The sequence below is a fragment of the Pan troglodytes genome, chromosome 16 (assembly GCF_028858775.2).
Source record: "Pan troglodytes isolate AG18354 chromosome 16, NHGRI_mPanTro3-v2.0_pri, whole genome shotgun sequence".
Taxonomy (NCBI): Eukaryota; Metazoa; Chordata; class Mammalia; order Primates; family Hominidae; genus Pan; species Pan troglodytes.
Window position 1 is genome coordinate 66,010,307 of NC_072414.2, and position 15,407 is coordinate 66,025,713.

Below are 15,407 nucleotides of genomic sequence, written 5' to 3' on the forward strand. Positions count from 1 at the left end.
GCGCAGGCAGGAACCGGGGCTGCGCACGGCGCTTGCGGGCCAGCGCGAGTTCCGGGTGGGCGTGGTCCGCAGGCCCAGCACTGGGAGCGGCCAGCGGGCCCCGCCAGCCCCCCGCAGTGAGGGGCTTAGCACCTGGGCCAGCGGCTGCTGTGCTCGACTTCTCGCCAGGCCTTAGCTGCCTCCCCGCGGGGCAGGGATCTGGACCTGCAGCCCTCCATGCCCTGAGCCTCCCCACACCACCCTGCTATGGGCTCCTGGGCGGCCGGAGCCTCCAGGACGAGCGCCACCCCCTGCTCCATGGCACCCAGTCCCATCGACCACCCAAGGGCTGAGGAGTGCCTGCGCACGGCCCAGGACTGGCAGGCAGCTCCACCTGCGGCCCCCGTGCGGGATCCACTGGGTGAAGCCAGCTGGGCTCCTAAGTCTGGTGGGGACTTGGAGAATCTTTACGTCTAGCTAAGGGATTGTAAATACACCAATCAGCACCCTGTCTGTAGCTCAAGGTTTGTAAACACACCAATCAGCACGCTGTGTCTAGCTCAGGGTTTGTGAATGCACCAATGGGCACTCTGTATTTAGTTACTCTGGTGGGGGCTTGGAGAACCTTTATGTCTAGCTAAGGGATTGTGAATGCACCAATCGGCACTCTGTATCTAGCTCAAGGTTTGTAAATGCACCAATCAGCACTCTGTGTCTAGCTCAGGGTTTGTAAATACACCAATCCACACTCTGTATCTAGCTAATCTAGTGGGGACATGGAGAACTTTTGTGTCTAGCTCAGGGATTGTAAACGCACCAATCAGCACCCTGTCAAAACGGACCAATCAGCTCTCTGTAAAACAGACCAATCGGCTCTCTGTAAAATGGACCAATCAGCAGGATGTGGGTAGGGCCAGGTAAGAGAATAAAAGCAGGCTGCCCCAGCAGCAGTGGCAATGGTGCTTAGATCCCCTTTGATGTTGTGGGTGTTTGTTTTTTTTTTTTTTTTGCTCTTTGAAATAAATCCTGTTACCGCATGCTTTTTCGGTTCACGGTGACTTTATGAGATGTAACGCTCACGGCGAAGGTCTGCAGCTTCGCTTCTGAAGCCAGCGAGGCCACGAACCCACCTGGAGAAAGGAACAACTCCAGAAGCACCACCTTAAGAGCTGTAGCACTCACAGCAAATGTCTGCAGCTTCATTCCTGAGCCAGCAAGATCACGAACCCCCCAGAAAGAACAAACGCCCACCACCAGAAGGAACAAACTCTGGACACGCCGCGAGGCGTGTAACTGATACGCACCGCGAGGGTCTGTGGCTTTATTCTGTAAGTCAGTAAGACCAAGAACCCACCAATTCTGGACACAATGCCAATGAAAATTATAATTAGGCTTCAGTTTACCGTCTACAAAATGAGACAGGACCTCAGGAGTGGATAGGAAGAGGAGCTTGGCTTTGTTAGTTTAAAGTGGGCTGGTCTGATTGTGTAACGCGGGCTTTTATTGTTGGCTCCAGCCAACTCCCCAGGCACGGCTTCACTTGCTCTGAATGTCTTTTGGCCAGTCCATGGCTGTCCAGGGTTGGGGTGGGGAGGCGGGGTGGAGGATAGTGGGGTGGGGGTGGAGGATAGTGGGGTTGAGGGGGGTGGGGGTGGAGAAGCAGTTCCCCCATGTAACCTGCAGGTGGCACCAGGGCAGCGCGGGAGCCGAGGGTTCCGCTCCAGCCTTCCAGGAGACCCAGGCAGGGTGTGGTAGGGCGAGGCAGAGGTCGTGCAGAGCGCTCAGCTGGGCAGCAGCACGAGCGTGACTGCAGATCAGGCCGCACCGTTTAAAATGGACACATGGGTCTTCTGCCTAACTTCCTGTCTTTGGTAGGGTGTTCATATGCTTTATCATCCAAATCCAGACACTTAAGAGAGTGAAAAGGGCACTATAATAATTGCAGCAGGACAGCAGACATAACTTTAGCTGTACCTTGCAAACCAGAACGTATGGTCACCCTACCCTCCGGTCACTTTTTCTTCCTTGTTTCCATTCTAATTTTTTTTACCTTTTAAACACACAGCATTATCTTCCCCTGAGCACCATTGTCTTTGCAAATGCTCTTGCAATCGGGATATTTTTGACCTGGCAACATGCATATTCAGTCTGAACAGTCTCTCTGAACCTACCCCAAAACCTGGTTTTAGCTTCCAGGCAGAAGACTCTGTTCCCTGGCTTGCAACCCCCATGACTCAAGAATGGAAGATGTCACAGGTGGGACAGTGGCCCTTATCTCAATTTTGGTGCCTCTTTGCTAAATGTATTCCTGTAATTTTTTTTTTTTTTTTTTTTTTGAGACGGAGTCTCGCTCTGTCGTGCAGGCTGGAGTGCAATGGTGCAATCTCGGCTCACTGCAAGCTCTGCCTCCCGGTTTTATGCCATTCTCCTGCCTCAGCCTCCCAAGTATCTGGTACTATAGGCACGCGCCACCATGCCTGGTTAATTTTTGTATTTTTAGTAGAGACGGGGCTTCACCACGTTGGCCAGGCTGGTCAGAAACTCCTGACCTCAGGTGATTTGCCCGCCTCAGCTTACTAAAGTGCTGGGATTACAGGCATGAGCCACTGTGCCCGGCCCTATTCCTGTAATTTTGTTCTGAGTGCTCATTTCCTTTGTCTCTTTTAATTTACGTATATTGGTTTATTGAATTGCAAGTAGACAAGTCCCATTAAGCAGGATTCTTGTATTTCCAAGATCATCTCATTACTCCATTCAACCCCAAATTAGCATGCCATTTATCCCCTTGTTTCTGAACCCTCTTAATAGTCTTGAAAACATCCATCCATTGCAAAAAGGACTCGAACTGTTCTCACTTCCACTTTTACTTGATTCATTGATATCCAAGTAATGATTTGTCTAGGGGAGTCATTAGTAGAGAACTGTGCCCTTAAATTTAGTTTTATAGTTGGATTCTGCTAGTTAATATCTCTCGTCATTCTCACATTGCAACAAATGACTATGGTTCCTGTCTTAACCTAAAATCCAGGTTAGAAATTTGGTTTTATCTGAATAAGATATTAATAGATAATGTGAGAAAAATAATTTACTGAAACTTTTCTCAGCTAAGAATGACACTCATCGTCATTAAGCAAGTGGAAAATTGGGCTGTAAATATATAAACTCTTAAAATATGTTTAGAGACAAGATTTTCCTTTTTTTTTTTTTTTTTTTTTTTTTAGTAAAGCATATTTGCTATGGTTGGAATGATTGTGTCTCCTTTAAAATTCATACTGGAACTTAAACCCCAATGTGATAGAATTAAGAGGTGGAGTCTAGGAGATGACTAAGCTGTAAGGGAGGAGCCCCCTCATGAATGGGGTTAGTGACCTTATGAAAGGGCTTGAGGGAACTACCTAGCTCGGTTTTCTTCTTTTGTTTTTCTGTCCTTTCCACCATGTTAGGACACAGTGTTCAAGGTGCCATCTTGGAAGCAGGAGCAGCCCTTGCGAGACTACAAACCTGCTGGCCCCTTGATCTTGGACTTCCCAGACACCAAAACTGTGAGAAACGCATTTTTATTCTTTACCCGTTACCCAGTCTCAGATATTTTGTTATAACACCACAAATGGACTAAGACAGTATCTTACATACAGTGAGGTGCATATACCTTAAGTTACAACTTTGTACTATCGTTTTTTGGTTTGTTTTTTGTTTTTGAGATGGAGTCTTGCTCTGTTGCCCAGACTGGAGTGCAGTGGCAAGATCTTGGCTCACTGCAACCTCTGCCTCCCGGGTTCAAGCGATTCTCCAGCCTCAGCCTCCTGAGTAGCTGGGATTATAGGCGCCTGCCACCACGCCTGCCTAATTTTTGTATGGTAGTAGAGATGGGGTTTCACCATGTTGACCAGGCTGGTCTTGAACTCCTGACCTCAAGTGATCCACCTGCCTAAGGCCTCCCAAAATGCTGGGATTACAGGTGTGAGTCACCACGCCCGGCCAACTCAATAGTATTTACATATGTGCACACTCATGTAACCACCACTCAGCTCAAGATACAGGATGTTCCCATCAGCACAGAGGGCTCCCTCTTGCCTCTTCTCAGTTGCTGTCCCCTCAAAGTTAACCAGGATCCTGACCTCTGTCACCATGGATTAGTTTTGCCTGTTCTTGAACTTCATATAAATGGGATCATTCAGTATGTGCGCGTTTGTGGCTGGCTTTTTTCATTCAACAGAATCCTGTGAGATTTAGCCACGTTTTGGGTACTGGTAGCTGTTTATTTTTCTGGTTGTGTAGTTTTTCATATTTCATTTATTACCCTTCTATTTTTGTCTCTAACTCAGTGTCTTTTGGGGCCTATTGGTCCTTTTTAGCTAGATTGATAACTAAGCATCTTCTTATCAATGGAGCTTAGGACATTTTTAGAAGACGAAAGCCTAATAACCCCAAGCCCCCCAATCTTAAGCCAAGTTTCCTTCTCACGCCTGCTTCAGTTGCTCTTCTTCATGTGGTATTTTTTCCCTCACAAAACTGATGGAAATTAAGAAACCCGAAAGCTCTTCATCATGTTATCAGCTTAGGGATGCTTGTCTTCTGAATAACAGGGTAGATATTTATAATCTGAAATGTTAGAATAACTATAGCAAACACTTACATAGCACTGACTGCTGTTCACAGTGCTTTACATATATTATTTTCCTCAAAACAACTCTGTGAAATAGACACTATTTTGTCATCCTCATATTTTAGACGGGGAAATGGAGGCACAGAGAGATCACATAACTTTCCCAAGGTGGTAGAGCCAGGACTTGAACCTGTGTTTTCTGGTTTTAGAGCCTGCACCCTTCACCACCACACCATATTGTGTAGCATGATACTTCTTGTGGTTAAAGTGTTTTCTTCTATTTACCTGGGAGCATTTTCTGAATAATTTGAATCTTATAAATTTGCTTCAAAGAATACAAGTAAATCAAAATGGAAGATCTGATATAGAATGTGTAGCATTCATGAATAAATTATAGGACTCTCTGGTTTTAAATAACAATCATTTGCTTCCCTTGTGACTTTTGTCAGGCAGGGCTGTAATGCGCTCACCTCATTTTCCTTCTCTTCAGTGGGAGGAGATGGGCTCAGAGACAGGCACAATTTATCGTAAAATCTGATCACACTTTCCCTCACCATCTGGAAGCTGGAGGTAGGTTTGTGAAATCTTAATTGAGAAAGAGTTGAATGCTGCTTGTAGCATAGCGAGTTTAAAAAAGATGGTTTTTCTCCCCAATTATGTTGCACAGGGCCCTGTGAGTTTTGGCAATTAACATATGTGGCCAACAGTTTTCTCACAAAGATTATCAGGGTTCTAGAGGAAATTATCTTCCAGTTTTAATCTGCTGCTTAAGTGCTATATTTCTTTATAGATGAACTAATTAATTCTTGGTCACTTGTTTTTATTAGACATTTCTCTGCCTCTGTACGCTGTGCTTTGTCTCTTTATGCCCAGCCCCGGGTTTTATCTTCTAACTGCAAGGAAAAGGTCATTGAAATTTTCTCTCTCTCTCAAACTCCTGGGTTCAAGTGATCTTCCCCTGTCTGCCTCCTGAGTAGCTGGCATTACAGGTGTACACCACTGTACACAGACACACACACACACAAACATGCATATACACACACAGACATCCAAATGTGTACACACAGAGACATACACATATCCACACATACTCATTAGATATACATTTACACAAACACACACGTGCACACACACATATACACACCTTGTTTCCATCATCTTCTCAGGACTCGGGGCTCTCAGAGAGTGGAAAGAGTCTCGTACCATGAGTCCAGGATCGACTGTGCAACCTTGCTCAAGCATCTTCCCTCTTGAGATCTTGTTTATAATAATAAACATCCTTACCCACCAATTAGGGTTATTTTGAAGATAGAAAGGATAACAGGGTGATGGCATGTTGTATAGTTTCAAATAAAAGTTAACATTGACCAAAAAAAGGTCTGGCCTTTGTCCTAGACTCCTGGGACGTAACCGTCAACATGTAATACCTGATAGGAATATGTTTGCGTGGGGATCTTAACTCATGATGGCTGGTCTAATAATAATATTTAGGGTGGGGACTAGCCAGGCCAGGAAAAGCAACTAAGTGATTTAGAGTCTGGGCTTTAGGTCATCCCTGGAAGGACAGGAGACTGGAAACTGAGAGCAGCCACATGGACAATCAAGCATGCCTCTGTGATGAAGTTCCAGTAAAAACCCTGAACACTGAGGCTTGAGGGAGCCTCACTGGCTGGGAATACTCCATGTGTATTGGCACATAGCAAAGCTGGGAAGGCAATGCACTCTGACTGCATGGGGAAGGGATAATGGACACTCCATGCATGGTACCCTCCTGGACTCAGCCCTATGCCTTTCTTCCCCTGGCTGATTTTAATCTGTATCCTTTCCATGTAATCAAACCACAGCTGTAAGTATAATAGATCTCTGTGAATTGTAGCCAGTTCTTAGAGGTAACCAAGCAGAGTTGATCTACTGCCTGCTTGAAAAAGCTATTTAAAAATCCCTAAACCAAAGAAGACCAGATCCCTCATGAATCTGACCCAGCAGGTTTTGAAGCCAAAGCTGAGGGCATTTGAAGCCAAAGCCTGGCTAGACAGAGATAAGGCTCCTGGGGGGGAACAGGTGCAGTCCTGCTCAGGCTGCAGTGTCCCCGGGCTACAGCTGGACAAGGGCTCCCTCTGGGTCACAGCCTCTAGGGACAGAGTTTGGGGCAGGTCGACTGATGTGTAGGACTCTGGTGATGAACTCAACTGGGAAACTCTGTGGTAATGGGAAGAGAATGGTTTTGCTTTTCCAAATCATCTACCCGCTGCATGCTTGGATCCACATGGGAACTCAGTGTGGAAACTACATTTGAACAGCCTAAGCCTGAACTCTGGGCCATGTGTCCAGTTTCCTGGCCTCCAGCTTTGTTCACCCCTTATCCCCACCCATCACTGATGCCAGATCCATCCTCCCAAATGTCCTTTCATCATGTTACCCTCCTCACCACCTCATGGCATCTTCTACACAACAGGAAATGCCTCCCACGTCAGCCTGGCGTTCAAGGTTCTTTTGATGTGGCCGCCTCTCACCACCGCACCGTATCTCCCTGTGGGCCCTGCCAATTTGGATCAATTTTTCCTATCCATGAGCTGAACTTTCCCACCTCCATACTGTTGCTTACACTGTGACCTTCCTGTGCATGTTCTTTTCCTCCCTCTTCCCAAGTCCAAATGCTATAGAATGAATTGTGTCTCCCGAAAGTTCATACTTGGAGCCCTAACCCACTATATGATTGTATTTGGAAACAGGGCTCTTAGGAGGTAAAGTTAAGTGAGGGAGGAGGGGCAGAGCAAGATGGCTGAACAGTAGTCTCTACCAATCATTCCCCCTGTGAGGTGGCTGGCTTCAGGTGAGACCCAGCACATTCCCAGCTATGGTGGCTGTAGTGAGAGATTTCTTCTGCTTGAGAAAAGCAGAGGGAAAGGTAAAAGGGACTTTGTTTTGCAGCTTAGGTACCTGTCTGGCCACAATGGGGTAGAAAGCACCAAATGGGCTCTTGTGGTCACTGATTCTAGGCCTTGGCTCTTAGACGGCATTTCTGGACCTGCCCTGAGACAGGGGAGCCCACTGCCCTGAAGGGTGAGCCCCAGGCCTGGAAGCATTCACCACAAGTGACTTAAGAGCCCATGGGCCCTAAGAGAACATCGACAGTAGCCTGGCAGCACTCCCTGTGCGCCTGTGGTGGTGGCCACAGGGTGAGGCTCCTCTGCCTGTGGAAAGGGAAAGGCAGAGTGGGAAGGACTTTGTCTCATGGTTTCAGTGTCAGCTCAGCCGCCTTAGAATAAAGCACCAGGTAAATTTCTAAGGCTTTTGACCCCAGACAGCATCTCTGGACCCGCCAGGGCCTGGGGAAACTTGTTGCCCTGAAGGGAAAGACAAGCCTGGCTGGCTTTGCCACATGCTGACGGTAGAGCCCCAGGGCCTTGAGTGAACATAGACGATAGCCAGGTAGTGTTGACAGTGGGCCCTGAGTGAGACCCAATGCTTTGCTGGCTTTAGGTCTGACCCAGTGCAGTCCCAGTGGTGGTGGCCATAGGGATGTTGTGTCAGCTCACCCCCAGCTCCAGGTGGCTCAGCAGAGAGAGAGGGAGTGAGGAAGACAGAGAGACAGAGACTGTTTTTGGAGAGAAAGTACGGGTAGAGAATAAGAGTCTCTACTGCCTGGTAGCCCAGAGAATTCTTCCAGATCTTATCCGAGACTACCAAGGCAGTTCCTCTATGAGTCTGCAAGAACCATAGCATAACTGGGCTTGGAGTGTCCCCTAATAAAGATACAGTTGAGATCACAACACCCACATCCTTTCAAATACCTGGAAAGCCTTCCCAAGGGTGGGACAAACAAGCTCAGGCTGAGAAGATGGTGGCAGCTTGAAATCAGCCATGGAAGATTTGCACCATGGAAATGGCAAACACTACAGAAGAGACTTCTGTTCCCTCCCCGACAGAGAGCCCCTTGTGTAACAACAGCACACCACTGTACCATCCCTGAGCAGAGCGCTGTGTGTTGCAGCAGAGTGGGGGCAGGTGTCTTCTCCCTTGGGCTACAGAATACACATTTTTTTTTCCTCAGCACATGGATCATTCTCAAGGATAGACCATATCTTAGGTCACACAACATGTCTTAAAACATTAGAAAAAAATGAAATAATATCAAATATCTTCTCTGATCACAATGGAATAAAACTAGAAGTAACAAGAGAAATGTTGGAAACTATACAAACACATGGAGATGAAATAATATGCTCTGGAATGACCAGTGGGTCAATGAAGAAATTAAGAAGGAAATTGAAACATTTCTTAAATGATAATGGAAACACAACATGCCAGAACCTATGGGATACGACAAAAGCAGTACTAAGAGGGAACTTTATGGCTATAAACACCTACTTTTAAAAAGTTGAAAAGCATCAAATAAACAACTTAACAATGCACCTTAAAGAAATAGAAAAGCAAGAGCAAAGCAAACGCAAAATTACTAGAAGAAAAGAAATAATAAAGATCAGAGCAGAAATAAATGAAATTAAAATGAAGAAAAAGCATCAATGAAAAGAATAGTTGGGTTTTGGAAGAGATAAATAATGTTGACAAACTTTTAGCCTAAGTAAGACTAAGACAAAAAGAAGACACAAGTGAATAAAATCTAAGATGAAAAAGGAAAATTACAACTGATACCGCAAAAATTCACAGGCTCACTAGTGGCTGTTATAAGCAATGTATGCAAAGAAATAGGAAAACCTACTAAAAATGGACACATTTCTAGACACATCCAGCCTGCCAAGATTGAACCATGATGAAATCCAAAACCTGAACAGACCAATAAGAAATAATGAGATCAAAGCGGTAATAAAAAGTCTCCCAGCAAAGAAAAGCCTGGGACCTGGTGCTTCACTGCTGAATTCTACCAAACATTTAAAGAAGAACTAATACTAACCTTACCCAAACTATTCCAAAACTAGAGACCTTACCCAACTATTCCAAACTCATTCTACAAGGCTAGTATTACCCTGATACCAAAACCAAAGATACATCCAAAACAGAGAACTACAGGCCAATATCACTGATGAATATTGATGCAAAAATCCTCCACAAAATATTAGCAGATTGAATTCATCAACACATTAAAGTTGGGGTGCAGTGTCCCAGGTTCACTCAACCCTTCCCCTTTTCCTGTGTGTGTCTACTTTGGCTGTGCTCCCAGGTGGCAGTGGTGGTGGCAATGTTGGTGTGTGGGCCTCCCAGGACAAGGGGAATGTGAGTGTGCCCTTCTCTTGCCTCCTGCCAGGCGTCTGTAACCTGGCACCAGCTCTGGCCAGGTCTTCCAGTAAGGGACCTGGAGATGTTCTTTTCCAATTTCTGGATTGGGAAATGGAGACAAATTCTGGGTACTAGAGTCAGAACTAAGATGAGACTGAATTGGGAGAGTCTGGGGTCCTGAGAGGCCGAGACCTGAAACCCTCTAGAGCATGTGGGGAGCTGGGTGTGTGATCTGGCCAGTTGCTTCTCCCTGTGCCTCAATGTTCCAGGTACCCTTGGAGGGGCTGAGATCCTGGAGCCTGGCTGCATGGCCTGGCCGCCCTGATGCCTTTGTGTTCTCCATGGCAGGCCAGCAAGGCCGAGGAGAGTGGCTCCGACAGCTTCATGCACTCCATGGACCCACAGCTGGAGCAGCAAATGGAGACCACTCAGAGCCTGGTGGACTCCTATGTGACCATTGTCAACAAGACCGTGTGGGACCTCATGGTTGGTCTCATGCCCAAGACCATCATGCACCTCATGATCAACAACGTGCATGCACCGCCTCATGGGGGCAGGGGCTCCTGTAGCACTGGGGACACAGGTGGCCGTGTTGGCCTGGCAGAGATGACAACCAGCCCTATGGGACCAGGTCCAGGGAGAGGGGCACGGTCCAGACCAGAGCTGTCCCATAGAACTATAACGTGGGACTGGGCACAGTAGCCCATGCCTGTAATCCCAGCACTTTGGGAGGCCAAGGCGGAAGGATCGCTTGAGCCCAGGAGTTTGAGACCAGCCTGGGCAACATAGTGAGACCTGGTCTCTACAAAAAAATTTTAAAAATAGCTGGGCCTGGTGGTGGCACGTGCCTGTAGTCCTAGCTACTCAACAGGCTAGCCTTGGAGGATCACTTTGAGCCAAGGAGGTTGAGGCTGCAGTGAGCAGTGATCTCACCCACTGTACTCCAGCCTGGCAACAGAGCGAGATCCTATCTCCAAAAATTAAAAACTGAGTAGACAGGTGTCCTGGTGGCATGATAGGTCCTGGGTCCCCTCCCAGATCTGTGACCTTGGGCAGGTGGCTTTTCCTCTGGACCTCAGTGTCCCCATCTGAGTGAGAAAAAGCGGTGGGGAGGTGGGTCTTCGAGTCTAAGCGGTGTAGAAGCCGCATCTGAAAAGCCATACCCGGGGCTCCAAGTCCAGCGTACAGCCCCAGCAGGGCCTGGCGGCGTGGCCAGGGTGGCACAGGCATCAGGTCCCAACCTCCTTCCCTCTTTGCCCACTCTCAGACCAAGGAGTTTATCTTCTTGGAGCTGCTGGCCAACCTGTACTTGCATGGGGACAAGAACATGCTGATGGAGGAGTCGGCAGAGCAGGCACAGCGGTCATGAACACAATCAGCACGCCCACGGGGGCCCATGGACGACAACTGACTGCAGGTGCAGAGCATCCTAGCTGGATGCAGGTGCCAGGGCTGGCCCCCACGGCCCCAAAGCCCCCCCAGCCTCCATGGCTAAGACTGTGGGCTCTTGGAACAGGCTCCATGCCCAAGTTGGCAGATGTGGGTGCTCTCTAGAGTCCTTGGAGAGGGCAGAGAACTCATGGTTTATGGTGTAGGGGCCGGGAATGTGGAGGGCGTTGTGTGTGGGGCTGGACTCTGAGGCGGTCAGAGGCCTAGGAATGTCACCTGGGCACAACATAACTGTCGTGCAGTCTGAGTCATGCTGCCAGGGCAGGGTATCCAGTTCCCAGTCTGGGAGTGCCGAGAGCCAAATCCACTGCAGAGCAGGGGTGATAGTCAGGGTCCCACCTCCTCTATCTGTTGGCAATCCAGTGGTGATCCTGGATAAAATCTTGAGAGTCCCATACACATGGTCATCCCACAACACACCTCACAGGCCGGGCAGGAACACACAGCCCCCTTCCCTCCCTCCCAGGTACCACCATAGCTGCTAGCGTGTGACCGAAGGCAGGGTCCCTGGCCCCTGCTGAAACACTACCGCCAGCCAGCGGGCTCATGCACCTTGGCCTGTTGCTCTTAGGGGTCACCTGTGGTATTCAGCCAAGGGGACCACAGTCCCTGCTGGCCCAGCTGAGCTCCACCTAGCAAGCCCACCCACCTCCCCTGCCACAGACTCTCCCTCTTCTGCTCTTCCCAGCAGGAGGGGCCCAGGCTCACCTATGCCACCTGCAGCCCCCCACAACCAGCTGAGGCTCCCCTCTTAGACTTATAAGTCTATGGCCAGTGGCATATGCCCTTCCTGCCTCCCCCAGGGTCCTTTCAGAGGGTCCTGGGCTTTCTGACCACCCAGAGGGGCCCCTGGCACTCACTCCAGTCCAGCCATCCCTTTTAGCTTCACCATCCTGGGTCAAGCAGTGTTCCTTTTCTATCAGGCCTGGTGGCTGTTGGGTGGGGCTCCCCAAGGTGAGAGGTGGCCTTGGGCCAGTGGGTTGGAAGGGAGGGTGACCAGAGAAGAGGGAAGCCCGAGGGGGCTGAGCATTGGTCTGAACTGTGGGTGCACTGCCTGGGTGCCGTGGGAGAGGCCAGTGTGTGTGGGCTGGGGAGGGCCGCCGCAGCCCCCAGGCACTACCTGTGAAGCTCCGGCTCCTCCCTCCATCTTCCTCCCCTTTTCCTTCCAGCCTCTCTTTTCCAGGAACCTTGCCACACCTGCACCTGCGTCCTCCCCTCCCCGGCCCTCCCACAGCTGCTGCAGCACGCCTGTGCTCTGTGCTTGCCTCACCAGCTCTCTGCTCACTTTTCTCTCTCCCGTTTTCTCTCTGCTTTCTCTCCAACTGCCAGGTGATCGGGTCAGGCAAGTCCATCCTGTCCTGAGAGCCCCAGGTTCCACTTTGACTTCTAAACAGATCCTCCTCTTCTCGGAGGCCTACCTTTCCAAGCCTGCCTGGGCGGGTGTCCTGTGACTTGACAGTGGCTCCCCAGCCCAAAGCCAGCCCCCTTCATCTGTGACTTAGTCTGTCGTAGTGGTGAGCTGACACATCCAGGTGTGACCCTTGCTGAAAACTTGTGCCCCCTCTGTGGTATGCCCCTGCCCTGTTCTATAAATATCTATAAATACTCATATATATATATACATACACATGGCTGACCGCCTCGCCTCTAGCACTGGGAATCTGTCACCGTGCTGTCCTTGTGGAGTTTTGTGGCCCAACAAGAGGAAGGTCTCCCCTGACACTGCCCCTCCAGAGTGTGCCACCTCCAGTGAGGCTCCCTGTCATGCCCAGCCTGTGGACAGCCAGCCCCCGCCATCCCTCCCACACCCCACCAAGCATGGGGGTGCTGTGCAGGCAGCTGTGTGGCCTGACAGTCTCTACCAGTCCTGCTGTCCCTCGGCTGAGAATCAAACCCATTTTTGGATGATGGGGAATGTGTCCTCTGCTGGCTGTGTTCTCTGTGGAGCGCAGGGGAGGGAAAAGGCCAAGCCATTTCTAGGGTGCTGTTGGGAGGAGTGAAAAGGCCACACACCCTTTCCAAGGGACACTTTTCCTGGAAAGCCCCTGGAGCTTAGCTGGCTTTTATCCTGCGAAGCCGGCTCTGGCCACTAGGGGGCAGGGCCATGAACTCAGCCTGGAGGAGCCTGCGGGGCAGCCAGCACTAACAGGCCACCAGGTACACTGGAGGGACAGACAGAACAGGCCACCGGGTGCAGACAGGCGAGGGAGGCAGGGGGATGGAACAGAAGATGCCTGGGGTGGAAGTCAGTGCCCTTGGGTGCTGGTATCTGTCTTCCCGGCCACTGCTACATCAGGCTTCTGAGCCTGTTGGCTGGCAGGGCCGGACTGTGCCCTATAGGCGCCATGGCAGTCCCCGTGAAATCCACCAGGTGGCACCAGGCAGCATACAAGTAACAGGCCTGGAAGGTCCCCAAGAGCCCAGCTGGACATGCTCAGACACTCTAGGGCTCCTCGTTCAGTGGCACAAACTCCAGGACCCAGTGAGGGACACGGGAATCCACCAGGCTGAGCAGTATGGCTAAATCCATTTACTCCAAAATGAAAAGCAAAATAAACGGGAGTCACATCACCAGGGAGCCACAACCCCATCCTCGCCTCCTTCCTCTGTCCTATGCTATCAATAAATAAGTTTCCCAGCCACAAATAATGATTAGAACCTCCTCCTCATATGCCAGCTCCAACGTCCGCTAGGTACAATACAGAGGGTGGCCCTACCCCCTGGAATATACAAAATGTCACACAGATACTATATGTACACTGCGGAAGGGGGTCCACCCCAGCAGCCTGTGCCCTCGCCTGCTCTACAGTTAGCCCCACTGTCCCGCCTCAGCTGCCTCTCTGAATAAGAAGATGGGAGCCCCCTGAGGGAAAAGTTGCTTCGGTGAGAGTAGGGAGGCCATAAGGCCTCCTCCAAACAAACCAGCTCTACCAGCCTCTGGCTCTTAAATAATAATCATCATCATCCAGAAATTTAAGGACTCAGCCCTGGTCCAGGTGGCAAAGGGTCTGTTTTTCTCCCCCCATTAGACAGGGGTCTTGTCTTGCTACCCTAATGGTAAAGGGGTGACTGGGAGGGGGTGGTAGGAGCATGGTAGGGACAGAGACTCCAGCCCCACTTCTCCAGGCTTATGCTGACAGGGGCCTGCTTTTATTTATTTTTATCCCATGACTTATTTTTTAATCCCATAATTTATTTTTCATAATACTTTAAGCTTTTTTTTTTTTTTTGAGATGGAGTCTTGCTCAGTCGCCCTGGCTGGAGTGCAGTGGCGCGATCTTGGCTCACTGCAAGCTCCGCCTCCCAGGTTCACGCCATTCTCTTGCCTCAGCCTCCTGAGTAGCTGGGACTACAGGTGCCCACCACTACGCCTGGCTAATTTTTTGTATTTTTAGTAGAGACGGGGTTTCACCATGTTAGCCAGGATGGTCTCGATCTCCTGACCTCGTGATCCACCCGCCTCGGCCTCCCAAAGTGCTGGGATTACAGGCGTGAGCCAGCGAGCCCGGCCCTTTTTTTAAGCTTTTCATAAAACTTTTACGTTTTTTCCACAACTTTTTTTGCCACAACTTTTCCACAACATTTTTTATCCTGTAACTTTTTCATCCCACAACCTTTTTTATCCCATAACTTTGGTTTGTGTTCTTCAAATAAACACACTTCATGGTTACATTACAATTTTATAAAAATAAAAACCGATTATCTCATGCCAAGCGTGCCCAGCATTTGCACAGTCTCAATACCTTTAACACCACAGTTTTCAAGACACACAAAATTTTAAGGCAAAAACAGCACTTTGCAACAATTTAATAATTTATTACATTACAGTAGCATCACAGTAGCAGTGAATAATGCCACTTTAGGCAACAGTGTTTCAGTATTTCCATTATACATTCTGTTTACAAGAATTCATAAATTGGTAAAAGTCATTCTAAGAAAACTTGGCAAATAAAGCTTTGCATTGGAATTGGCATTTCTTTCTCTACTTTTCCTTCCCCCAGTTTCTTTCTTTTAAACTACAGTATTCATATTTCAAAATGTCTTAACTTATTTTAAAACTTAAGATAGCAGTTACATTTTTGAATAGTTATATTCTTTTAAAATGACTCTTTAAGATAAAGTTTTAGAGAAACTA

The 15,407-nt window shown here is 48.8% G+C and overlaps 1 protein-coding gene across 1 annotated transcript in view; it reads left to right on the plus strand.

Moving 5' to 3' along the window:
* Positions 1-1,370, plus strand: part of PML (PML nuclear body scaffold) — a 59,252-nt gene extending 57,882 nt beyond the window's left edge. Inside the window, exon 9 of the mRNA XM_016927058.4 lies at positions 1,047-1,370. Coding sequence (XP_016782547.3) covers positions 1,047-1,276 — 230 coding nt within the window. The 3' untranslated portion in view covers positions 1,277-1,370. The remainder of the gene's footprint in view (positions 1-1,046) is intronic.
* Positions 1,371-15,407: the final 14,037 nt, after the last annotated feature.